The following is a 26983-nucleotide window of genomic DNA, read 5'->3' as shown; positions in this document are numbered from 1 at the left end:
CTTAATTTCCTCATCTGACCGCCAGAAATTTTCTCTTTGCTCAGACATCCCATGAGATGCTGGTCTGCCATTCAACATCATTCAATACCTGCCTGAGTCTGTTCATCCCTTCACTGGGAAGCTGGACCAGCACCAACACCTGAGATAATAGAGGGACCACAATGTGTTCAGCCTTAGACATAACATTTTCTTTTCTTTTCTTTTTTTTTTTTTTTTTTTTTTTTTGCAGTACTGGGGATTGAACCCAGGGGCATTCTACCTCTGAGCTATACCCCCACACCCAGCCACCGTGTGTGTGTGTGTGTGTGTGTGTGTGTGTGTGTGTGTGTGTGTATTTAGTCTTTACTTTGCAACATGGTCTCACTGAGTTACAAAGGGCCTCACTAAGTAGTCGAGGCTGTCCTTGAACCATGATCCTCCTGCCTCAGCCTCCCAAATGCTGGGATTACAAGCGTGTGCCACCACGCCTGGCCAGACATAATATTTTAAATTATTTAATTGTTAAATAATAACACTGGATTCATTCATTGATGTCTAAATAAGCTCATTCCTTTAATTATTTGATATATTGATTCCTTTTTAAACTTGAAATCAATAGGCATGATCAATTTGACCCTGACAACCATCCTCCCATTACATAAGGAGAAGCCAGATGCTCTCTCTGAGGGTGAAGCAATGAACTCCAGGTCCCAGATGAATGAATGGAAGGGTCAGGTCTGGGACACCAGGTTTTAGAAAGCCAACTTTTACTCTTAACAGGCCCTCACTTTTCATGAGTTAAACCCTCATTCCTTATGAGAATGTGGCCAGTGGTGTTGCAAACACCTGCTTGGCTGGCCAAGAGCTCTCCCTCCACTTCCTACACCAGCTAGGCACTCTCACCTGCTCCCCAGTTCTCCAGCCAGTTCTCCTACTGAGTAAAGGGTGAGGGCCACAATGGACCCCATTTTCCTTTCCATTTCTGCACAGACCAGAAGAACAGGTGCATGGTCCCAGGGGCTATCTGTTCTCAGAGCACAAGTGCCTTGATGACCCCATGTTGCACACCAGGTCCTACTGAAAATCTTTCAAATTTGTGCCTTGGCAGGTCAGCTGTCCCCAACTCTCTCCCTACAGGAGATGTTCCTTCCTTGTCAGCCCCCATTTCTAGAAGGGGTCACACTTCTACACTGTCTATGCCCCATTGAGGAATCCCACCACCCCTCAGCTTGTTTGATATGCACACACTGTAAAAGGAAGCTACCCCTAGGGGAGGATTTTCCACTAAGGGATTGCCATTCCCTGTGCTACTCCTTATAACCTGATCTCTATAACCTTCTCAGTCAACCTTGACATTTATGGTGATACCAGCTAAAAGCTTTCTTTCTATTCTCCTTATTTTAAAAGTATCATGAGGCTAGGGGTGGTGGTGGTGGTGTATTCTTGCAATCCCAGTACTTGGAAGGCTGAGACAGAAGGATCACAGTTTCAAGGTCAGCCTCAGCAATCTAGTAAGGCCCTCAGCAACTTACCAAGATCCTGTTTCAAAAGGGCTGAGAGTGTAGTTTGGAGGTAGAATGTTGGGTTCAATCCTGAGTACAAAATTATATCTATCTACCATCTATCTATCATCTATCTATCTATCATCTTCTATCTTCTATTTGCAGTTGTCTCCTGGGAGTGTGGGACTCTAGGGCAGAATAGATGTTGTGTCTCGGTGTTTTCTACCAGAGGTTGTCATTTCTGCTGTTCTGCCACCAATTCTTCTCCAGATGCAGAGCTGTCCTCCCCTGGGGCACGCTCTTGAGGCTGTTTAGAATCCATGGGTGTGTGGAAGCCCTCTTCACAGAAATTATGCCTGCCTCCCCCTAAGCCTCTGTGCCCTGTGTGTGCACCCTGGTGCATTGTTGAAGCACAGGAGGATTTCAGTGGGCAGTGCTTCGCTGGAGATATTTTTCTTAATATCCAAATAACATTTTATAAGATGAATTTTTTTTAGTTATTTCTACCTAGTTGAAAGGCTTATTTAGGGATAAGGGCCTCATTTAATCTTCTCAGCTTGAAGTGTTCTACAGCTACTGTTTACAGCAAAAGTAATTTTCAAATTCTACACAAAATGCCAAGTAAAAGTAGGATTACGGGAATGTGTTAAAGCCCACTAATCTACCTATTATGGGATGGCATCGATGGAGACATCAGAAATTTTTTTTAAAAATATGGCATTTGTGGAATGATCCAAAGCCTCTTTGTGATGAGAGAAAAAATGTTGTCTAACATTTTTATGTTACTTTGCAACATGGTCTCACTGAGTTACAAAGGGCCTCACTAAGTAGTCCCTCCTGCAGCTCCCACTCAGTGTGGGCCCTCCCTATGTCTAGGCATCATTTGCACTTTGGAGACTCAGATAGTTTTGCTCTCTGACTCAAAGGTTGTTGTCAAGTTTGGATAACTTTCATAAAACAGACTGGGCCAAAGACCAGCATGCCAGTTCTGGCTGACACCAGACCCTTCTCAAAAGTATTACTGTTCCCACCTCCGCTGTCCTCTGATGCAAAAAGGGGACGGCTGCTTCGCAGGGTACCCGGGGCCCAGGTCTGTGTGATATCCTCAAGTCCCTTAGTCAGAGAGTCTGATTTATTATGAGAAGCAAAATCTCATTCATCTTCGTCATAAATCCCCAGCCACTGAGCGACGCCCAGATGACCTCAGGCTGGTGCTTTGCTACCCGCCCATCAGTGGGTAACTCTGGGAGCTGGTGACAAGAGGTCTGTCAAAAGTCAGTCAGTAACAAATTCAGGACAAATACAGCATGGTAAGATTGTAGGACTCTTTATTCAGTGCTCCACTCATGAAACCTGGCCTCTCTTTCTGCTCTTAAATATATCAATACAGTCTCAAAGATATACTTCATCATGACCTATTTTGACCCTGTCAAACACTGAGCCTGCTATTGGTCACTGGGGGCGGGGGAAATACCATTATCCAGGGCACTTCTTTATTCACTTGAAAACTTCTAAGCACTCAGAAACAAACTAAGAAGGGTAGAAGTTAAATCAATCTGCAAAAGAACCAAATAGCACAAAGTTAGCCAATTAGCCCAAATCAGCAATCAGGACAAGATGAAACCTAATTAAATTCAACAGTCTACAAAAGGATGTGTTCAAACAATTTCCTTCATTATGAATTCTCTAATATAGACACTTTCAATTTAGCACAGGATACCACAGAGGGGCACTTCTTTTCTGGGATCTTCAAAGTTATCCAAAGCTTTTTAAATGCCTATTTTTAAAGATGCTGAAGGAATTGAGTGACAGCTCAAGTTTCAAGAAATGAAATTGTTGTTTCAGAGCTCACTGTAGAATATGTATCCATGGTATAACCAGACTGCACAAAATCAGCTTGATATTTTTGCATTTTTTAAATAAGTCGGATTATTCGAGGCCAAACTCCGGAGAGTCTCCTGCTACACAACACCACCTTCTGCAGAGACCAGTATGCTGAGTGGCAGACAGCATCCCCATGCCCCGTGCCTCAATTTTCTGGCAAGGAACCTTCGGTAAGAATGAACCCAGGAGCTTGCAAAAATAACTGTCCCTACAGTTAGGATAACTATAGCTTTTATATGCTTGAAAAAAAGAACAGCCCATGTCACCACTAGACAAAGCCAGCTCTTTATTAAGTGTGCTAATGGAGGAATCGAGTTATGGATCATTTTAAAAGAGGTTTCCTGCCAAAAGCACTCTGTTCAGCTTTGAAATGTGCTCTACTTACATTTACTTATGGATGTCTGATATTGTGGGGATTCATACAAGCACAATACTGGTTCTAGAGGAATCATTTTCTGACTCCCAGCATCCTTGGCTGCTTGTTCCACTGTGTGACTGCCTTCTCCACTCTGAGAACCAGTAGCATCCCTTTTCGACCTCAGAGGAAGTTACAACCAGATGAGAATCATGCTCTCTTTATAAGTTTACCTTCTTTCTTTCTACAACCTTTGGGATCAAAAAAAATGGGGATGTCAGTGCATTTACTTCTTGTTTTAATTAGGCTCTCAAAGTGGAAATAATGACAATGTTATCCAGGAATAGATTTAATTAATTTAAGGAGATAGTAATCTCTGCATGTCTCTAAAGTAAGATTTCCTGGGTAAGTTGTAGCCTTTATAGTTGGTGGCATACATAAAGAGAAATAAGAATCTTATTTGGTCTCCTCTAGAATCTCAGAGAAGAGCAAACCTTTGGGACAGCTAGGTGATGCAGGAAAGAAAATAACTGAAGTCAGTAGATTAAAATTAAGAAGAAATATGCCCCAAAATATGTATCATGAAAAATGGGATAACAGAATATTATAACATAAAAATGGTAGGGATTAAGGAAATTAAGTCTTCAACATAGGAAGAATATAACTGCTTTTTGTTAAACCCTCAAATATATTAAATTAGGCACCAGGTTTTAAGGATGACACTACTGGGAGAAATGTTTAAAACTGAGAGAACCAAAATAGATGTGCCCATTAGACTGTGGTTCTTTTAATGGCCAGTATAGATTGTCTCTGTCTGAAACTCAACTCTCAGTAGCCACTATCCAGCCTGCATATTAATGAGGAACATGAATGTCTCTCTAAAATTTTCAGCTACAGCATCTCCATAAAAAAATCAATACTCTCCCACACCTCATGAATACAGACCAGGGCCGGCTCCCAGCAGTGCACGCTGGCATTAATTATCATTAAGAGGGGGGAACTTACCCATCTCTCCGTTAACTCTCCTTGCTACACCTCCTTGCACACCCAAGCCCATGGTGTCACTCTTTCCCATTATTTTTAATGGATCCTGATTCCAAGCGTGTGTGGGCTGTGCAATTACCGCTTGGCTGAACTGTACCATATTCTCTCTGATGTCTCCGAGACACTGAATCGAAAAGGCATCCCAAGGACAAGGAAGGGTTCCTGTGCCTCGCTGCACCGCACCACACTGGTCTTTGCAAGGCTCCCTTTCCTCCTCTCTGCCTCTCTTAACTGAGTGCATTCTCATACTGTTTTTATTGAAAAAACATCTATCCATTCATCTTCAGTGGTGCACTGTTCACTACAACGGGACACAGAATGCTTTGTACATCATCTTGTGGGAACTGACGTCATCAAGGAAAGAGATCATACCTTGCAGACTCCTCCCCAGCACCTCTGAGTCCTCCTTTCTACCCCAAACCCACCAGCGCACCAGCTCCAGATTCCTAGATGGCTCATCCAGACTTAAAAGATGCCTGGTCCTCCTTAGCCAGGGAAGCACCATATTCTTTTAACTACAATATTTACAAATAATGAGCTGAAGGCTGACTTTTTTAGTTCCTAGGAAATTATGTGAATGCTGAGGGGCCACCGTGACACAAAGTCAATTCACCTGCTTGCATTTCACTAGACAGGATTCACAGACGTGGAGCCTGCCCCAGGAGATCTTATTGTCTAGAAAAAGAGGCTATTCATAAACATACACATAAAATAAAATCAAAGCCAGCATGTTCTTATTTTCTGGTAGGAATGAAAAACCAGGAGCGAAAGTGAAGGAAACAAGTTTCATTACTGCTGCTTTTAAATCAACATAGTTTTATTTCTATCATAAAATACTCACTGTACCATGACTCTCTGAGTATTTCCTGCAGAAGAAAAAAAAAATGAAGAATCCACACAGCATTTTAACATTAAAGAGACTCTGATGTGAAATACTTCTGCCCCTTTATTTAATACATGGGAAAATTGAGGTTCAGGAGGCTCCAGTTCTATCCTCTGATAACAAAGGGCATTTCCAGAAAGACCACATCAAGAAAACTGAGATCTTGGCTCTGTGGCCATGACCTTTCTTCTCTGAACCCTACAAAGTTAGCTCTGGCCTTTCTCTAAGATCTATTTTGTCAGTTCTCTGTTGCTATATATAAGTATATAGTCCCAATATTATCTTTACCTCTGTGAATTAGGACAAAGAATTAAGAGCTTGGAGGGAACTTACATTATACTGTTCTTCAATCATTTTCCATTGTACAAAACAGAAAATTAAACGTGTCCGAAATGTATCCAAAGGTACGGGAGGGTAGCATCAAGCCCAGAGCCAGGCTCCACCTAGCTGGGGTGTGAAGCCTCCCTGACTTTACTCAGTCTTTTCTGTCCTGGTCAAGGCTAGCCCAATTTTCTAATATTAATCTCTGGCCATATTTCATTCCTTCACTTCCAGAGGCTCTGGGAGAATTACAGTGGATTTAAACTGACTGATCTTTTCTGAAGCCATTTACATACTAAAATTGAGAGAGAGAGAGAGAGAGAGAGAGAGAGAGAGAGAGAGAGAGAGAGAGAGAGGAGAGAGAGGAGTTAATACCTTATACATTCTCTTTCCCAACTAATCATGAAATGAAAAACAATCCATTCCATTTCATCACTGTAGAAAAATCAGAGACCATGGCTGACTTGACAACACCAAGACGAAGTATGAGATGTCCAAAGTGTTCCAAATTGGGTGTGGAAAATTGTTGGTTAAAATCCATAAACACAATGTGTTTTGCAAATCTCTTTCTAAACCAAGATAGAAAAAGATTGTATTCTTGCTCTCATTTCTGTGAACACCCGAGCCAATTCTTATGACACTTCCTGATTTATTCACGCTTAAGGAAGCTAAGGCTTCTTTCCCTTGGTTGAGCCCATTCTTCTCCTTTCTGCCTCTTCTCTCGTTCCAATCATTTTCACTGCCTCAGTGGAGGTGGACAAGAGGTTTTATTCTCTCTGCAATTCTGAACACGTTGCTGAACCCCAGGGAGACAGAAAAGAATAAGTGGGTCAAAGTACTTTATGGTACCTGCATAAATCTAGACTTCATCAGGCAAACAAGACACCCCCAGGAAGAAAACAGAGAGGGTTGATGTTGGTGAGAAAAAACTGTGTTAGGCAAACAGAGCCGAGAAAAATAAATAAATAGATCAATAAGAAAGGTAACTCAAAATAAATAATGCTAAAGTATTTGTGGTCTGTCAACCTAAGAGAATAGCCAGATAACTGATAAGAAAACAAAGCAAAAAAGAGTCCATCATCTAGGGATTTAGAGAACATCTAAATTCAAAAGAAAGACACACCCGTCCTGCTTCCAAGAAACTATTGGAAGAGTAAGGGTTTGGAGTTCCAAACTGGGACATTTTCAAAGGTTTGAGGTCCAGTCCTGGCTCATTGACATCTATCTTTGCTTTCCCAGGCCACCCAAACCCATTCCCAGAAAACCAGATAGTCTAGTCTCAGAAGAATTAGAATAGGTTCCTATGAACTCTTAACACCTGCTATTCAGTGGGCCCATACATTCCTACTGTTTTACATGGTAGGCTTCAGGACCAGTTTTAGGGTAGGACAGAAGGAGAAGGAAGCGTGATTTCATTTCCATTACATAGTAAGTCCTGGCGGGAGGCAGCCCAGAGTCCTAGAGAGAACAGAGACTGGAGGTCAGGCACACCTGAGTTCACCTCCCACTGCACAACGTATTATCTTGATGGCCCTGGACAAATCTGATCTTATGGAACTTTAGTTTCTCTTTTGTAAGAGACAGTATCATAGGCCTTGTGGGATGATTCAATATCAAGTCTAATTGTCCCCATTTCTTCAGTATCAAACCTAATCTAAGTCTTCAAAAATGTGAAGTTTCCGTTTCTTCCTCTTTATTGGAGGGAGACACCTTGTGTTGTACACAGCACATGGTGCAACAGTAGTCTGCTGGTAAATTCATCATCAATAGGGAGGTGATAGATCACCATTATACCTGATCTATTCTTGAGAGTTAAAATGTTCATGGTCCTAGTTCTCCATATGACTATTGATGCTTTTGTTCTGCTCTTGTAACTAAAATTTAGTGCTAAGAAACTAGCTTCATATTTTATTATAGACAACATTAGTTTGTGTGTGGGGTGTGTGTGTGTGTGTGTGTGTGTGTGTGTGTGTGTGCGTGTTTCATATGTTAGTATTTGTTCCAACAGACCTCCTGGTTGTAATGCATTGCTGGCCCCCAAAATTTCTATTTGAAATGTTTTAATTTAATTTTTCATGTCCTATATTGGCTGAAGAATATTGCTTTGAAGGCCTTGGACTTTAGCTGAGTCTGGGACCATTTATGACCCCATCATATGTAACAGAAACATCAATCTGCTTCTTTATTTTCTTGCAAATTCAATTATTTCTAATTACATAAAGGCATCATTGATCAAGTAAGCATAAAAACTAATATAGGAGAGTTTAATCTCTTAAATAAGCTCATAGACTTCAAGGAATAATTGAATGTTATAGTGTTTAATACAAGGAGACGTTCTTGTTTGTTGATAACTGGGCCAAAGTTAAAGGAAAATGCCTGTAGTCTATCATGTTATATACTGATTTAGTTTAAATTGAAAATACTTGGATTCTATTTTTATTTTCTCTCTCTTCCTCTCTCCCTCTCTCTCTCTCCCTCTCTCCAAAGGCCTGGAAATGGGTTTTGGGCCCCATGGTCTTGTATGCATGTGAGAGAATGATGAGGTTTTGGCGATTTCGACAAGAAGTTGTCATTACCAAGGTATGTGCTTCACTTTATGTCTGAATAAAAGCCTGAGTGCAGATGAAAATTTTTCATTAGCCCAAGGTTTTAATTTGCCACTTTTATAGCAGAACTATCTGTAATTTAAAGGCTCATCTTCTGTTCTAAGAATTGCTTGTATCCTGAGCATCTTTTAGTGTGACTAATTTTTCTGAAGCCAGGGATCAGGGCTTCAGACTGGTACACAGAATTCTGATAAAGGTTTCTGCTACAGCACTGGAATCATCTATATTTCTCTTTATTCCAGTTTCTCTCTAGGGGCAAAAGGCCAGGGGAGTGAGTACGCTTTACCTTGGTCACAGTGACTCCTGTAACACGTGAAGACATAGGTTTAGCAAACATGCAGATAATATACAAGCATTTTCAAGCACACACCACACTCTCAACTGAGACCACTGAGCGGGGAACGGGGAAGCAGTGAAAGCTTCAGAGACAGAGAGAGAGAATGTGTTCAGGGTTCCAAATGGAGAGGAAGGACATATGTACATGGCACTCTACCCTAGTGAGTAAAGTGAAGTGTGGTGGTACTTTTCAATCCTACAAGCAATCCTCACCATTCTTTAATTTTTACTTCATGCTGGAAAAAAATAAGAACAGCTAGACTAAGAATGTATATCCAGGAGACTCAAAAAGTACTACTCTACTTCTCACCTAGTTTTTAAGTCTCAGAAGAGATTCTCTGCTAACCAAACCTATACTGCTAGCTAATGCAACTTTAATAATAGACTCTACCCCTTTCACTGTCCTCAAGAAAGCAGATATATAGAAATCAACCACTTCATTTCCCTGATTTCAGCTTTTTCTACACATCAGACTATTAAGCTGTATCAAAAGCCAAAGTGGAAAGCTCGCAGAAAGGTTCTAGATCTGTTTCTGGAGAGACGATTTAGCAGCAGAATCAGAACAAATATCAGAAGGCAGAGAACTATATAGCTAGTGAATAAGACTGTGAAACGCTCTTCTGAATGTGAAAGGACTATCCCAGTGTCCAGATACGAGATTTTGGTCCCTAATCCCTCAGGCCACAAAAGAAGACATAAGGCCTTGGAGAGATTTATTTTTTTCTGAAAACAAAATGGAAATCTATGATGGAAAATGACTTCTTTCCTTGAACGCGCAGTGAGTTATACACTTTTATCCAAGCTTTCAAGCCTTTGCACAATACTTCCCTTCCTCTAAAACTCAGAGCCTCAACAGGACACTGGGTGAGACCTAACCAAAACAAAAAAAGCAAATAAAACATTTCAGAGAAAAATGTTTTCCACGCAGCACGAAGAAATACCCAGGCTAGTTCACAATAGGTTAAAAAAGATGCAGATAATTGACCAAAGTAACACTCTGCTCCTAGACATTTTTAGAAACACAGAGATAATGTGATGGCTATTCTAATAACTTTAAGCATAAAAGTGGTACTCACCATATGCTTATAATATCTTGGAACTGGTTAACTGTGCTGTGACAGCCTGTGTCATTGAAGACACAGAGTCACGTGCGGGCATCACAGGTCACCTAAGTGTAGCTCCCCAGATGTCACAGCCACATTCTGAAGGACAGACTTCATTGTTGCTCAAGTTCCAACCCAGACATGAAAGCCGTGGCATGCATCATGGAAGCAAATAGCAAATGGGCTTCATAAATTCCACCTTACTGAAAGAAGCCAACTTAAAATTTTTGAAAACCCTTGATGGCCTGAAGTTCATTTTCTTTGCTGTGCTTTAGGTGATAAGTCACCCATCTGCAGTCTTGGAGCTTCACATGAAAAAGCGCGACTTCAAAATGGCTCCAGGACAGTACGTCTTGATCCAGTGCCCATCCATATCCCCCCTGGAATGGCACCCTTTCACCCTCACCTCCGCCCCCCAGGAGGACTACTTCAGCGTGCACATCCGGGCAGCTGGCGACTGGACAGGAGCTTTATTAAAGGCCTTTGGGGCAGAGGGACAGGCACCCAAGGAGCTCAGCAGCCTGCCAAGGTTAGATCCAATGGCTTTCTTATGTCTACGTCACAATATTGCAAACAGTAAAAAATCTCAATGCATCAACAAGCCACCAAATTCAGCAATATCCTTATGTCCGGTTGTAGGTTGAGACCATTTTGTGTGTGTGTGTGTATGTGTGTGCGTGTGTGTGTGTGTGTGTGTGTGTGTGTGTGTGTGTGTGTGAGAGAGAGAGAGAGAGAGGGAGAGGGAGAGGGAGAGGGAGAGGGAGAGGGAGGGAGAGAGGGAGAGGGAGAGGGTAGATATGAAGGGTTGGACTCAGGAGTATTTTAGGTATACCTCAGGTATACCACTGGCCCTATTTTATTTTTTATTTGGAAATAAGATCTCACTAAGTTGCTGAGGCTGACCTCTAACCTGCAATTCTCCTGTCTCAGCCTCCCAAGTGCTGACATTACAGGTAGGAGCTACCACACGCAGGTTTTAAGTCCATTTCTTAAAAATTGAGAATCATATAAAAAAAAGTATAATTTAGGAAACTTCCAGGAGAAGCGAGTACATTTCTGTGAAAAGAAAAAAAAAAAAAAAAAAACAAATGTTCAACAAAAGTAGGCAAGGATCCAGCAAGAAAGAACAGTTTGCTTTCTCAGCTTCAAAAGCATCACTTGGCTAATTATATGCGGCCTGCCATGAGTAAGACAACTCTGTGAGCTCTTTTCCCTCACAGTCTGAGGTTTTTAGATGATAATCGCAGAGGTTGGTCTTCAGAAGAAAAATACTGTGTTCTTATTGAGCATAAGAGCTCACACTGCTCCCGTCTGACTTCATCTTTGCTTGATTCTTTATATTTGCAACCTTATTTCCAAATAAAGGTACATTCTAAGGTCCAAGGGCTAGGACTTCAACATATCAACAAGGAGATAAAATTCAACCCACACCACCTTATTCAGAAAAGTCTGTGTACATCACAGAAGTTCAGTATAAATTACAGCTCTTTGATTCTTTTTAAATAAACGGTGTAGAAGGGTTCTATCTTCCTACTCAAGATTACACACAAAAAAAAAAAAAAACAGGAAGCCCATAAAACCAGAAACAGTTTGAAAGAATTCAATATTTCAGCCACGTAGGGTGGTGCAGGCCTGTAATCCCAGTACTTGGAAGATGGATTGCAAGTTCGAAGCCAGCTTCAACAACTTAATAAGGCTCTCAGTACCTTAACAAAGATTCTATTTCCAAATATAAAGTAGAGTTTGGGATGTAAGCCAGAGATAAAATGTCCCTGATTTATCCTTGGAGGGCAGCAGCCACTATCCATGAACGTGGGAAACACTAGAAGCACACTTATCAAAGAAGCTGCTGAGGGTGGGATGTTGCCGTTGCCCTTCTGAGTCTCCTGTACCTAGGACCGTGTCTGACACATGGTGGGTGCAGAGTAAAGATAAAGTACTAGAAAAAATAAATTCCAAGTTCAATATTGATTCTGCAGCTCATTGAATTTGGCAAGTGTTTACTGGTGACAAACTAAACACTGCCATAAATTTAAGGCACCCAATATAATTTGTCTGTGATACTTTTTCCCTTCCTTCCCCCAGGATACAGAACTATAAGTCTGTCTGCTTCAGCTTGATCATGTCTAGTTTGTAGGGAGAGTCACATGCCTTCATTCCAAACACTGGTACTAAGGAATGATAGGGCACCAAGCCAGGCACAGATACCACCTGCTAGGGCCAGGTTCCCATATCAGCAGGTAAGGACACCTAGCTGTTCAGCAAAGACTTCTTTGTTTATGATGAAAACTAAGCAATGAAATAGAATTCCAAGGTTCAGAATGCAGTGCAGATGCCCACAGTCAGAAATAAACGAACACACATGTGCACACACACATGTGCACACACACATGCATGCATACCTTCCCCTGGGTATTTACTCACCCTTCATGAGCCAGATAACATTCTAGCCAGTCCTACCATAAGTATTGAGTGTACTTCTCTCAGTAGGAGAAATGTCATCTATGGAGCGCACTGCCCACTGTGAAGCCCAGCACCAGCTGGGCCCCAGGGTCTTCCTGGGATCATCTGCTCCATCTCCTATTCCTCCACTGATATAACTATTCCAGCCTCTTGCTTTTCTATTTTTTAATTGACAGATAAAATTATTCATATATACTACATAGATATATACATATATATATATAGTCACATATTTCTAGTTAAGAGTAATATGGTTTCACATAGTTAAAATTTTTGTGATGGAAGCACTTAATGTCCACTGTCTTTACACTTTTGAAGATATATAGCATAATTACCTATAGTCAGCTACCTTGCTGTACAATACAGATCCCAAGAACTTATTCCCACTATCTTCTTGTAGTTATTTCACTTTTGACCAATATCTCTCCAAACCCCTCTCCTTCTTAATGTCCTGACTGTGGGTAACCATCAGTCTCCTCTCTACTTCTGTGAGAGCAGCTTTTATAGATTCTACACGTGTGGGGTCATGCAGTGTTTGTCATTCTGTGCCTGGCTTATTTCGTTTAATATAATGTTTTCAAGGCTCATCCACATAAGTCACAAGAGACAGAATTTTATTTTTTAGAGCTGAATAGTATTCCCTGTATGTGCATACCACATGTTTGTTGTCTCTTTGTAGATGACCGGCCTTCTTGTTTTCCACACACTCTAAGCCCACTCTTTTTAGGGTCTTTGTCTCTGCTGTTTCCTCTGCTAGAATGCCATTATCAAGTCCCTTGTTTGGTTCTCCCTCCCTTCAGGCCTCTGCTCCTTCTCATGAGGCCTTTTCTTCTTTTTCCATATGAAACAGCAATCATCACTCAATAGGCATTATGCCCAATTTTAAAGTACTTATCAACACCTAACATACTAAACAGTTACTGGCCTATTTAACTCTCCCTCCAATACTAGAGTGTAAGTTCAATGAGAAAAGGCATTTTTTATATCTGGTTCACTTTAGCATAGCCAGTTCCTAAAACAGGCCCTGGGTCCTGGCAGGCACTCAATGAATATTTATTAAATGACTAAAATAAGAGGTATCTTAAACGGTGCAGCTTCTCTCATTTGTTAAGCTGGTTTGCCCTCTCCTTTTATGAATGTGTAGGCCCATTAGCATAATGGTCTCCCAAAACACTAGGATTTGTTTAAGTCTTCAACATACAAAGAATGAGAATTTTATTGGGCTTCTTGGTTAATATTACAGTTCAGCATTGTTTTTATTTGTCAATAAATTAACCACACTAGGGAAGTGGCATATCTTTTCACAGCTTTGGATCCAGAAAGAATTTAATCCAATCCCCAGAATCCTAGAGAAAACATATGTTAGTCAGCTTTTCTTGACTCTGACCAAAATACCAAACAAGAGCAACTTAGAAAAGGAAAAGTTGGTTTAGGCCCTAGTTTCTGAGGTTCAGTCCATGGTATGCTAACTCCAAGGCCGAAACATGGAGACAAGGTGTGGCAGAGGAAAGAAGATGCTCAGCTCTTGGCAAGTGGGAGGCAGAGAGAAAGAGAGAAGAGGCCAGGAGAAGACAGAACTTTCCAGGACATGTCCTCAGTGACCTACCTCCTCTAACCAAGCCACCTGTCTACGGTTACTGTAACCCAGTAAATCCTTTCAAATAATATATCCACCAAAGAGACTAATTCAGGTATGAAATTAGAGCCCTCATGACCCATCATTACCTAACACCACCTCTGCACCTTGCTGTGTTGGGGACCACACTAACACATGAGCTTTGGGGGGACATTCCAGACAAACCACAACAAAAAGGATGAGTGAGGAGCCAGGAAGAGAAGCAAGCCTAGGCTAAGAACAAGAAAATGTCTTTCTCTCAACCCAGAAAAGAGGGTGGGGGGATATGAGATCTCGTAAGACCTTTTGAAGCAAAATGAAGACATTTCTCTGAGTGGACACTACAGTGTCTGGCACTATAACCAGCTCCCCAGAGCCAGGGGCTCCAGCATCAGATGACCTGAGTTCAAATCCCAACTTTGTGTGTGCTCTTAGAGAATGTATGGAATACCTTCCTTGACTCCGGTTCTTTATCTACACAAAGAGGATAATAATAATGCTTAAGGCTTGGTTTAGGACCAACCATAATATTCCATACAAAAGCCTTGGTATACTGTATACCTCATACATAGTAAGTGCTCATAAGTATTGCTATGATTATTATTTATAGTGTAAGGAAGGTCACATACCACAGAGATGACAGCGGATGTGATGGTTAGGTGAGTCAATGCTTATTAGTTCAAAGAGACAACATTGAGGTTAATGGGGTAAGGAGGGGAGCTGCTCCATACACAACAGGGGACAGCATGAGTTGGATGCCAGGGAGAGGAATTACTTCCTGCTCTTTATTATTAGAATTTGATGTTCAGAATCAACGAAGTCTAGCTGAGTAAACTTGGAAACAAAAGTTTGTACAATGGAGGCCAATTCAGATTGTGCTAGGTCTTGAGAAATAGAAAAATACCAGCCCCCAAAAGAATAATGGGGTCTCCGAAGACCTAGAATCAATCATACAAAGGCCTGAGATATAGAAAAGAAGAAAGATCTGGAATATGTTTCTCAGGAAAACAAAAGAAGACAAAAGATGAAAGCTGTCTTAAGAAATATTTCAGTAAGTTATGAGAAGGAAATCACCAAAACTTAAAATTTCGCCAAATGAAACAAGGTCCCCTGCAGTAGAACATCAGAGTATGATCTCTCAGAGAGGGATTCTTTGTTTAAAATGTGTAAAATTTTATTATATAGATAGCAGGGTGTGATTATATGCTTATAATCCCTGTGCTTGGGAGGCTGAGGCAGGAGGATCACACAGGTTCGAAGCCAGCCTCAGCTACTTAGTGAGGCTCTCAGCAACTTAGTGAGACCCTGTATCCAAATAAAATATAAAATAGGTCTGAGAGTATAGCCTAGAGGCAGAAACCCTCTGGGTTCCACCTATAGTACCACCAAAAAAAATTATCATATAGATAGAAATATATTTTATATACTTTAAATCTATTTCTGTGGGGCTTATGACAATTCTTCTTAATTGATATCTTTTTAAGTTATCAAATAAATAAGTCCCAAATAGGACTAATTAAAAAAATAATCAACAATAAGACATTTTAATCTGTAGGCAATTTTCTCCCTTTTAATTTCCTTTGTCTAATTATTTATAAGATAATGTACAGTGAGCTAAGATGCTAACACTTTCTGGTTAATGCCCTTTTATTTTTATTCTTCCATTTCCATATATCAATATGTAATAATGCCTTATTAATTAAGAGTAACTTGAGGAGAGTTCATCTGAATTATTAGGGAGTCTGCAATACAGAATATTTTAAAATAAATCAAATTGAACTTTCATGAACACACAGCAAAGCCCAAATGGGCCAATCTCGGGTGCCTTCGACAGGCACTCCTTAGGGAACGGTTGTGAATAACTTAGAAACCTTTTAATTAGCATATCTTTGTTCATATGTAAATGTGTGCTTTTGGAATAGTTGGGGTCATTTAATACATTCAGCTGACTGAAATATTTCAAGCATTCCCTTTACAACTGATTCAGCCAATGTTACTGAACAGCTCCACGCTGCTTGGCATGCCAGGTGCTGGGTACAGTGGTGCAAAAGAGACCCAGCACCTACACCCATTGACCTGAAAGTCTACAGACTCATACACATGAGCTAGAGTTATTAGTATGACAAGGCAGTACCTGTGCTGTAAATTATATGAGGGGCTTTGACCTAGTCTAAGGGGGCCAGGAGGACACCCCAGGGAGAGAATGATTGGCTGAGACCTAATAGAAAGGTAACTATGAACCAGATAAAGGAAGAAGGGAGAACTCGGAAGAGCATTCTGAGAGAAACTATCCTCATGTTGAAAAGCCCCCTAGCAGAAGGTGGGACTGTGTATTTAAGAATTTAAAGAAAAGCCAGTGTGAGAAGAGAAAAGACTGGGAATGAGCGATGGAGAATAATCCAGGGCTATTCCATATAGGACAATCTGAAGTCCATCTTACTCATTATGCAGGGAATATTCTTTAAGAAACATCTGTGCTGCCCAGGCCTGATTATCACAAATGTCAAGTTAGCATTATCTAAAACAGTGAATTTCAGAAGTTCTGCATAACTGGCAAATTATTTCAAAATTATGTTTATTCCAAATGAATCGCCTCAATCAAAGTAAAACATCAAGCTGGGCGTGGTGGCGCACGCTCGTAATCCCAGCATTGGGAGGCTGAGACAGGAGGATCTCGGTTCGAGGACAGCCTTAGCTACTTAGTGAGGCCCTGTGCAATTCAGTGAGCCCCTGTTTCAAAATAAACAATAAAAAAATAGGGCGGGGGTGTAGCTCAGAGGTAGAATGTCCCTGAGTTCCATCCCCAGAACCAAAAAAAACATATAAAACATAAACATACTAAGATGTATGACCGAATAAATGAAAACACGGGGAATTAGCTTAGGAAAATTAAAGATAAGCTTTTTAAACCACTTAGAAGCTTACCCTCTCCCCTCTGGTAGCAGCTGGAGGTGGGGATGAGGTCTCCCACCAGGTTTCATGATGCTTGGAGCCAAGTCAAGCTTTTAAGAACTGCAAGCAGAGCATGTGGAAGGCATGAGCCATAGCAGGAGATGCCAGGCTTTGTCTTCCTATGAATGACACCTAGCCAGCACTATCTGGTGTTCTCCCCTGAGGCAGGCTCCAAATCTTCGCCTAAGCTCTCTGAATAGGGCATCTCTGAGTACAAGGCCAACCTCTCGGCAATACATTTGCAGACATACTGTGAAAAGCACTGGCCTGGTACAGTTTGTAAGAAAGCAAAGTATTCCAAGAGTCCAACGCTCTATACTCTGTTATTGCAGGCTGGCAGTGGATGGACCATTTGGAAGGTCTCTGACAGATGTGTTTCACTATCACGTGAGTGTGTGTGTGGCAGCTGGAATCGGAGTCACTCCCTTTGCCTCGCTCCTTAAGTCTATATGGTACAAATGTTGTGAGCCACAGAACCAGCTGAGTAAGGTATGGAAAAATCATTAGTGTACCCTGCCATGGATTAAAAGGTTCAATGTCCTATGTATCATCTGCCAATTCTTGGGGAGGATTTTAATTAACTATGAGGGATAAACTCAAGGATCCTTAACTATACTTTGTCCTTAAAAATCTCCATTCAGTTTTACATTTATGAGAAGGGTTGTGTCTAATCTTGTTAAAGATGACAAGACATAAATTTTATTGCTTCATTGCCATTACAGGACATGCAATTGCTCATCTCAGTAAAATATGGACAGGCTACAAGTGACGATGTGAATGGGCTGCAGTTAGCAACATTAACAGCAGCCTTTCTCCTTAGTCTCTTTAATTAATACTGTGTTTTGCAAATGTACAATTCCATATTTTCCTCTCATGGCCACTATGGGGATTCATTGGCCTGCTTACACTGGCATTGCCACCATTTTCCGAGATCCATTTTTGTCATTTCTTTCTTTCTTTGTCCTATCTAAAGACTCCATCCCACACCTTGACTCTGCAGGAGGTGAAGGGAGCTTAACTTCCAATCTCTGAAAGTTTGAGCATTCCAGTCTATGTAGCAAAGTAACAAGAAGCAGATTCATGGGAGAAAAGGCATACAAATTTATTCATGCTCAAGCACATGAGAGTCACACAGAGTATGAAACTCAAAGAATGGCCAGATGCTTGGAACTTGAATACGCTTTCATAGAGGAGAAGGCAGTCATGGCTGCAGGAAATCTTAGAGGAAGAGCAAATAATTTTTTGAGAAGATGAATGAGCCCAAAGAACATACAAATTTCCTGGGACAAAGTTCCCCTGGGCTCTGGCTGTGGTAATAACTCTAGTACAGCTTAATATTCTACCATGTCAAGGCTTAAATAGATAGGGAAATTATAAAGAAAGCCCTTTCTGCCCTTCTGGAGAATAAGAGGGGTGAGGAGGAAGTGGGGGATCAGGAGAGCCTGGTTCTCCTTCAGTTCAAAGCATTCAGCCTGTCAAAGCACCAAACTTTGGTTTATCATTTTTGAGCCATAACCATCTCCTTAGCCCTAGCAGCAGGCAAGGAGAAAAGGAGCTGTGTTGCCTCAAAGTGGTGTGAACACAAGTGGAACCAGGGTATCAGGCAAGTTGGGGCTGGTCCTAACCCTATCCCTGCTTCTCGGAGTGACCCTTGGACTGCAGTTTTCTTACCCAACAAAGGAAAATAGTTGCTTCAATCAGCATGTCCCAGCGTGTTCTAGGGAATATTGATCATATGGCATGATCTGCTAAAGAGGATGCTGAGGTCAGATGGACCTACAAAATGCCTCTACGACAACCCACTCAAGAAGACTCCCATCACTCACTGCCCTATCAAGTACATCCTAGAGAAAAGAGTCACAGGCAATCATGTTTCACGCATCACTCCCAAGTTATTTTACCCATGGAATCTTCTCCCCCTAACATCTACTTCTCCCCCTTCAGAGACAAAACCAGGTTTGTCCTGGCCAGGTGTCGTTTCTGGGAGGATAAACCTGACATCCCTGCTATATAGCTCATGCCCCTTCCAGGTGGCATGTTCTGTTTCCAGATCTGAGAAGCTTCTCTTGGCTCCAACCATCATGAAACCTAGTGGAAAAGGGCCTTCCTGCCTCCCTCTCTCCTTTCTGCTATCACAGGAAAACTGGAAAAGCTTCCAGATGGTTTAGAAAGCTTATCTTTACTTTTCCTAACTTAATTCTCCCTGTTTTCACTTATTCGGTCACACGTCTTAGTATGTTTATACAATTTTAGTCTAGTGGAAGCCATTTGTTTTGAATAAATGTGATTGTGAAATAATCTGTCAGTTATCTGAAACTTCTAAAGCTCACTATTTGAATAGCTAATGCATAATCTGTGATAATTAGGCCAGTGGAAGGAACAATATTTTGTCCTTAATAAATTATTTTACAAGATTCCCATCATTTGCTACCCTATGTAATAAGTTTTGCAAAACAAGAATTTCACTGCACCTTGTTTCACCCATCATTCTGAAACTATTTGCCCATGAAACCTTCTCCATCTATTCCTATTAAGAAATAGCACTGAGGACAATACTATACTCAAAGATCTCTACAGTCAGGACTTTCCTCAAAACAAAGAATAAAATTAGCTCTTTCATGACTAAGTGACAAGTGCTTGAAATATGTTTTTGTTTCTATTTGACATGATCTTGTATATAAGGCAAATAGTACAAATCCTGTTTGTACTAATTTTTAGGTGATGAAACTTAGAAATACTGAAATGTACATGTAATAAAAGACAGAATCTGAATTCTAACCCAGATTCATCTGGGCCTTTCCATAATATAGCCAACACATGGTTAACATCACACACACACACACACACACACACACACACACACACACACACCTGCAGCCCTAATGTGACATTGTAGGAGGACTGCCTGATTCTGTTCCTATTGATGGGTCACCTTTGATTCATCAGTTTACTTCTCTGAACTGGGTTTCCTCTTCCACACGATGGAGAAGTAATAATCCATATCTGCTTTTTTATTTTTTAATTTTATTTATATTTTTGGTGGTACTGGGGGTGGAACCCAGGGGCTTTTCTACCTCAGGGCTATACTCCCAGACCTATTTTATACTTTATTTGGAAACAGGGTCTCACTAAGTTGCTGAGAGCCTCACTAAGTAGCTAAGGCTGTCTTCGAACCTGTGTGATCCTCCTCTCTCAGCCTCTCAAGCGCAGGAATTACAAGTGTGCTCCACCATGCCCAATTCATGTCTGTTTTAGCCAGCCTTTCTATTGGTGTTGCAAAAATACCCGACAAAATACAACTTAGAGGAAGAAAGGCTTATTTGGAACTCATGGTTTCAGATGTCAGTTCATGATTTGCCAGCTCTAAGAAAGAAATGGTTCAGAGCCGGGCATGGTGGTGCATGCTTGTAATCCCTGCACTTGGGAGGCTGAGACAGGAGGATCACACAGGTTCAAAGCCAGCCTCAGCTACTTAGTAAGGCTCTCACCAACTTAGTGAGACCCTGTTTCCAAAAAAATATATAAAATAGAAGCCAGGCGTGGTGGTGCGCGCTTGTAATCCCAGCATTCGGGAGGCTGAGACCAGAGGATCACGGTTCGTGGATAGCCTCAGCTACTTAGTGAGGCCCTCTGCAACTTAGTGAGACCCTGTTTCAAAATTTAAAAAAGAATTTAAAAAATGTGGTAGGGGGTGTAGCTTGGAGGTCAAATGCCCCTGGATTCCATCCCCAAACCCACAAAAAAATAAAAAAGAAAGAAAGAAACGGTTCAGTAGCAGGACAGGCAGAGGAAAAGGCACTCTAATCTCTTGATAACCAGGAACGAGAATGGAGTAAACACTATACTTCAAAAGGGAGAAAGAGGTGCATAAAAAAAGGGAATGGGAACAAACCCAGCAAGACAAATTTTAAATCTTGTTGCTCCATATTGGGCACCCAAAGCAAACAGTGGTGAGATATGATATCCAAAGGGCTTAGGCAGCCCTATTCCTATGGCCTTGCCAGTTGCAGCTGGTATAGCTGTTCTCTTAACCCTGCCCACTGCCTGCAGCATATAGCCTTCCTTGACAGATGTCCCACATTTCTGGCACCTCTTAATTCCTGAGGTCTCCATGCATATTTTGCTTCATTTTTACAGAATCACAAATTGTGCCCCCCCCCCCGCCCCGAAGCCTTCCCACAGGGATTTTGACCCTGCTACATGGTGCCTGGCCTCCCAGGACTTCCTTAGAAATTTGAGTGGAAGCCAGGCATGGTGGCGCACACTTATAATCCCAGCATTTGGGAGGCTGAGAGAGGAGGATCCAGGTTTGCCTCAGATACTTTGCAACTCAGTGAGACCTTGTTTCAAAATAAGGAATAAAGAATAGGGCTTGGGTTGTAGCTCAGAGGTAGAACGCCCCTGGGTTCCATCCCCAGTACCGAAAAAAATATTTTTTTGAGTGGATGCCTCCATTACCCCTTAACATCAGCATATGGCATTTCTGCAAAATTAGCACCACATGGATGATGCCAAGACCTGGCCATTAGCTGAAGCAGTCGCCAAACTCACCTGAACCAATGGCTACACTGGCCTATGAGTGCCTGAACAGCTGAACATGGTGAAATGAGTCCTAGAGAAACAACTTCTTAGGTACTCCTATGTGTGCTATGCCCCCATGACCTCCCAAAGCAAACTCTTTTAAACAAATTTCCATAGTTACACCCTTGAGTCTTCAGTGCGTGGGTTGTTGCTAATTTCTGATATGCCCTCACTGAATCCTTTCTATTGTCTTTGTGCAAAATACTTAATTTCTCTTTAGTGATATTAATCTCTGTAGCAATAACATATTCCATGGCCCCAATTTCACATATACTTTTCTGGCCAAACTAAAAAAAATTTAAATCTTTCTACTTTGCTTTCTGCTACTACTTGAATACTCTACAGGTTTGAAATTTTCTCTGCCTGGTTAATTAGTCTATCGTCTTTAAATTCAGCCTGACAGAGTCTCGGAACATAAGCAAAATGTAGACAAGTTCTTTGCAGAATGTAATACATGTGGGCTCTACCCAATTTCCCTATCGAGTCCTCCTTGCCCTCTGGAAGGTCATGGGCACAGTCTTTACTGTCTCCATTCATATCAGGATTATGGTCTTCTGACCAGCATCACCATTAAGTTTACAACATTCTAAGGCTTCTCCAGCCTGTATCTCCAAATCTTTTCAAATTCCTCTCACAAACCAGTTTTAAAATTTTCTGAACTTCATTAGGTTTTTCACAGCACAGAAAAGCTAACTAAAACAACATCCAACAGACAGTTTTAATAACAAATATAACAAGCAAGATATATAGAATACAGAGGTACTGTGTAAAAATAATATAAATGATAATTATATCTGTCAAAGATATAAACAGATTACTAGCAATACTTCTACTACCAGCCTAAATTGATCTAGCATTTTCTTCTCAGGAGGTGGAGAACCGAGCATTTATATGTCATTTTTATTCCCAGCTTTTACAGATGAGGAAACAGATGCCAATCACAAAGCTAATAGAAAGGATAAAATCATTTTATCGAATTATCATAGTAATTTGTTCAGATAAATAATATCTTCAATATACCATGAGTAATCTGAACCACAGTGAATAAATATTTGAACTAGAATATTAATCAGGGTCTTTCTGATGCCAAAGCCCATCTTTCTTCTTTTATATCACAACTAAGTTTAACAAAGAGAGCAGAACAGCTACCATTTTGTATATCTGGACCTCAGAGCAAAATTTTGGCATGGTTTATGGTAACTTCTCAGTCCTCCTGAGCTCTTTCTTTGCTCCTGCTATCCACAAAGTAAAACCAACGTGTCAAGGTGTCACATTGCTTTATGGCTTCTATTACACTCAAGGTCACATCATGCTTTACACAAAAATGGTGTGGAGAGTACTTCAATTACTCAACTAGTATTATTTATTTGGCACCTACTATGTGCTTGGCTGTTCTCCTGTTCCTTTAACTATCTTTCTTTCTTTTATTAAAATCCACATAATATCCTATTTTCTCTAGCAAACTATAACCTCCTCAAACATGGCTTTTCTGGACATCTTTTTTAGTGGCTATACGTGAGCTGATGGGTTGCTGAGTTAGGACCAGAGCGCGTGTTTCTTATTTCCACTTCAAAGCTCTTTCATGAAAGAAGTAAGGTTTTCATGCTATTGAAAATTGAGGCTGAGAATTACACTTAAGATCCAGTTCCTGAGAGTCCGCATGCATGAGAACAAGTTTGGATGAGACCAAGTTTAGGAAGTTTCTCTCCTTTGGATCAAGTGCATGTATGTGTGCGTGTGAGTGAATACAGCTATCGTTAGGTTTATGTAACTAATATTTGCCAGGGCTGCCCACATGCTTTCAAGTTATAAATACTACTCCTTCACTGAGCTGTCAGCATCTATATGCTTTTAAAAGAACAGAAAAGAAATGCATATTTATCTAACAGCATCCCCACGATTTCAGGTCTGAGCTAGTTTTCTCAATGTTCTCTTTTGTAATAAGGGGGAAACAGCACAGGAGTTCAAAACAGGGATTTGCTGGGCGTGGTGGCGCACGCTTGTAATCCCCGCGCTTGGGAGGTGGAGACAGGAGGATCGCGCAGGTTCGAAGCCACACGGGGCTGGCTTAGGAGACCCTGTTTCCAAATAAAAAATATAAAAATAGGTCTGGGAGTGTAGCCCGGAGGTAGAAGGGCTTCCAGGAACCCCAGTACCACCAAGACAACAACAACAAAAAACAAAAAACAAAAAAAAAAAACAGGGATTTTATGAGCAAATGGTTAACTGAGGCTAGGCAAGACTTTATCCTCCATGAGTAAAATACTAGTTGGAATACATTCGAATGAACAAGCCTCAAGTTTTAAGACTACAGTTAAAAAATTAGCCCCATACCGGGCGTGGTGGCGCACGCTTGTAATCCCTACGCTTGGGAGGCAGAGACAGGAGGATCGTCCAGGTTCGAAGCCAGCCGTGCGCGCTGGCTTAGAAGACCCTGTTTCCAAATAAAAAATATAAAAATAGGTCTGGGAGTGTAGCCCGGAGGTAGAAGGGCTTCCAGGAACCCCAGTACCACCAAAAAAAAATTTAAAAAATTAAAAATTAGCCCCAAACTTCCCTCTACTGTAACCACTGCATACTGTCCCTCCTTTACCCTTCTCCTCTGCCGCCTGATTTTACAAAATTTCTCAGTGAAATACAGATGCATAACCAATAAGACCCCAGCTGCTTCTTTGGGGTCGTGAGCAGCATTTCCTATTTGAAGCCGGCATTTAAATTTTTTCTTTGTTTCCAACTACCTTTTATTTTTAAAGGTATGAGGAGGAGGGTGGTTAGAGGAGAGGGGAGAAGTGGTCATGGAGAGATTTCTCAGAAAGGCAAAATAACAGTAAGTATAATGATGGTTGGCTGAAAAGAAAGTGGGGGAGGTTGTAATACATGAAAGGGACATTTTCAACACATAAGGAAGAGCACACTTCACTTAGCTGAAGGCAGACAGAATCCTGTGCCCCTGAGGAGTCTCTGATGCAATATGGAGGAAGCAGAACGCTGAGGGCTGTAAATGCCCTCTAGCGATAAAAGTCCTTCAACTCCTGCCTAACGGGTATGATTAATTCTACATCACACTCAATTTGTGAAAAGAGCTCTTGAAAAAAATTAGGACAGTTTGCTTGTGCAAACTGTCAAAATGATGAATGAAATAGGTGTGAATGAATGGGGAGGGAGGGGGAAGATGGCTGACATAAATATATTGGCTTACACATTTTTAGTTCTCCCTAATATCACAGCCACAAGACTGTAGACAGGACTGAGGGAACTGCCAACTGGAAGATTTGGTTCATTTTCTTAACTGCATATGTAATCTTCAGACTACAATAAAACTGATGATAAAGAAAAACTGAGATAATCTGATTTCTCCATAAATTGTCTCTCTTCATCAGCTCAATAATAGATAATGGTGATAATGGGTATTTATAGTGTGTCCCATGTAAAATGGCCTTTGGGTTCTTAACCTAATATAATAAACAGATAATTCAAATAAAAAGACAGCAAGGGCCAGTGGGAATGAGGGAAAGAGGCCAAGAAAGACAAAAATCCATACTCTACTTAAAGATATTAATAAAACGAAGGAGGACCTGCTCTCCTTTCTAATGAATGAAAAATGCATTTAATTTAATCTGTTTCATTTGAGAAATTATTTACTTTCACTTCCCCTCGTGCTGGAGCTCTGGCGACTCTCAGAATTGATCAGCTCTCCTCACACGGAGAGCTGTAATCAATTGAGCTGGGTGATGTGAGGCCACGTTCTCCTCTCCTGAGGACACATGGGCTCCCCGCTTTCATTAGACAACCTCAAAAGACTCCAGTACCCCATTAGGCCTTACCGTTGCCCAGTGGAGAGGTGACTGATGTTAGTATTTTCGGTATCTTGGTTTATTAACCCCAGAAGCATTGCATGACTACAATCTCCTTGTGAAAGATGGAAATAAAATATTCTCCCCCAAAAGTTTCCCTTTATTCACCCTCTTTCCCAAATTAACTAGCGCCCCATCAGACTCCCAGAAAGCTCCCCAATAAGCCGGTGAGTGGCTCTCATCCTATTCATGATCGCCACACGCAAGCATACAGCCCTGTACATGTATGCAGGGGAGTGGTTTTACATAAATATATGTCTGTGCAAGGTAGAGAGTGAGAAAAGATGTATAGCTTGTTTTTGGTTTCCATTATAACATGGCTTGGAACAACATTAGTGTCAAGGCATAATGACCTGTTTCATTTCATTTGGTGTGTTCAGAATACTCTACAGTAGCCATCCCACAATCTACACACTCACTCGACTGCTTCTGGATGCTCCAGCTGTCCAACAAGGACTAGGAGAAACAGAGGCACACAAATGCCAAGTCCTGGGTCACAGCACAAAGTTGTGAATAGTCATGAAATAGTTAATATTCAGGATAATGGCTTTAAGGAAAAATCTTAAGGGTGAAAAATGATTGACAAAGGCTGATCTGAGTCTCATAATGATTTACTAGAAAAAAACAACTTTATTGCTTTAAAACTAAAAGCTTCACCTATTAGGGAGACTTATCAAAAGAAGAAAGCATATTCTTGTATTTTTCTTGCATGCTATTGCACTCATCCAGGGTTCCCATGGCAATAACAACAATGTAAAACGCAAGACAGTAGCAGCACTATTTATTGAGGAGGTAGTATGTTTTCTAAATATCATTTGCAGTCCGCATCTTTTTAGAGAGAAACGCCCTTTCAATAGTCCTGATTCTCTCTATGCAGGCTTAGAGCAGGATTCATTCTAGTTCTGATGTCCAGTGTGGTGACAAAAGCATGCTGCCCTGGATGAGGCAGTTCACACTGCAGCTCACTGGCCTTCTCCCTGGGGTAGGCATGAGTCAAGGGAGCACTTCGACTCCCTGTCAAACACCACCACTGAGGATTAGCACACACAGAGCCTGAGGTGCACTTTCTCTAGAAGAGCAGTTCTTCTCAGGATCAGGGCTGAAATTCCACTTCCATGACTGGTGCTAGAAATAAAGCTTGGTACTCGCCTCTCAATGACCACCATCTCTGTATTTCAAGAGTGACTCACTAGAACACAAACCATGGAATGCAATTGCCCATCTTGATTTAATCAGTGTGTTGTGCTCATTCAGTTCACTTCTGCAAAGAACAAGGAGAGTCACAGTCACAGGGAACATCTGAGCTCAACGCTTCCACAGACCATATCCTTTCAGCCTCACTATAGCCTCATGAGTTGTTTTATGTTCACAGACATGTTTGTAGACATTTCACCTATATGGCAATCGAGGTTTGGACTGAATAACCTGCCCCAGTTCCACAGTTCTAGGTAGTGAAGCCAGGAGTCCAGGTCAGGTTATGGATCTCAGGGACTCACGGTGTATCA

The 26983-nt window shown here is 41.2% G+C and overlaps 1 protein-coding gene across 1 annotated transcript in view; it reads left to right on the top strand.

Moving 5' to 3' along the window:
- NOX3 (NADPH oxidase 3) overlaps nt 1-26983 on the top strand; it is a gene marked incomplete at both ends in the record, with an annotated part of 85308 nt that overhangs the window by 40401 nt on the left and 17924 nt on the right. The window contains 4 exons of the mRNA XM_080700152.1: nt 3406-3535; nt 8456-8548; nt 10289-10542; nt 17376-17532. Of these exons, the coding sequence (XP_080556278.1) occupies nt 3406-3535; nt 8456-8548; nt 10289-10542; nt 17376-17532 (634 nt within the window). The remainder of the gene's footprint in view (nt 1-3405; nt 3536-8455; nt 8549-10288; nt 10543-17375; nt 17533-26983) is intronic.

The sequence above is a fragment of the Muscardinus avellanarius genome (genome assembly GCF_963383645.1).
Source record: "Muscardinus avellanarius genome assembly, chromosome: 8".
Lineage (NCBI taxonomy): Eukaryota > Metazoa > Chordata > Mammalia > Rodentia > Gliridae > Muscardinus > Muscardinus avellanarius.
The sequence above is the reverse complement of the archived record's forward strand: the minus strand, read 5'-3'. Positions and strand labels throughout refer to the sequence as shown.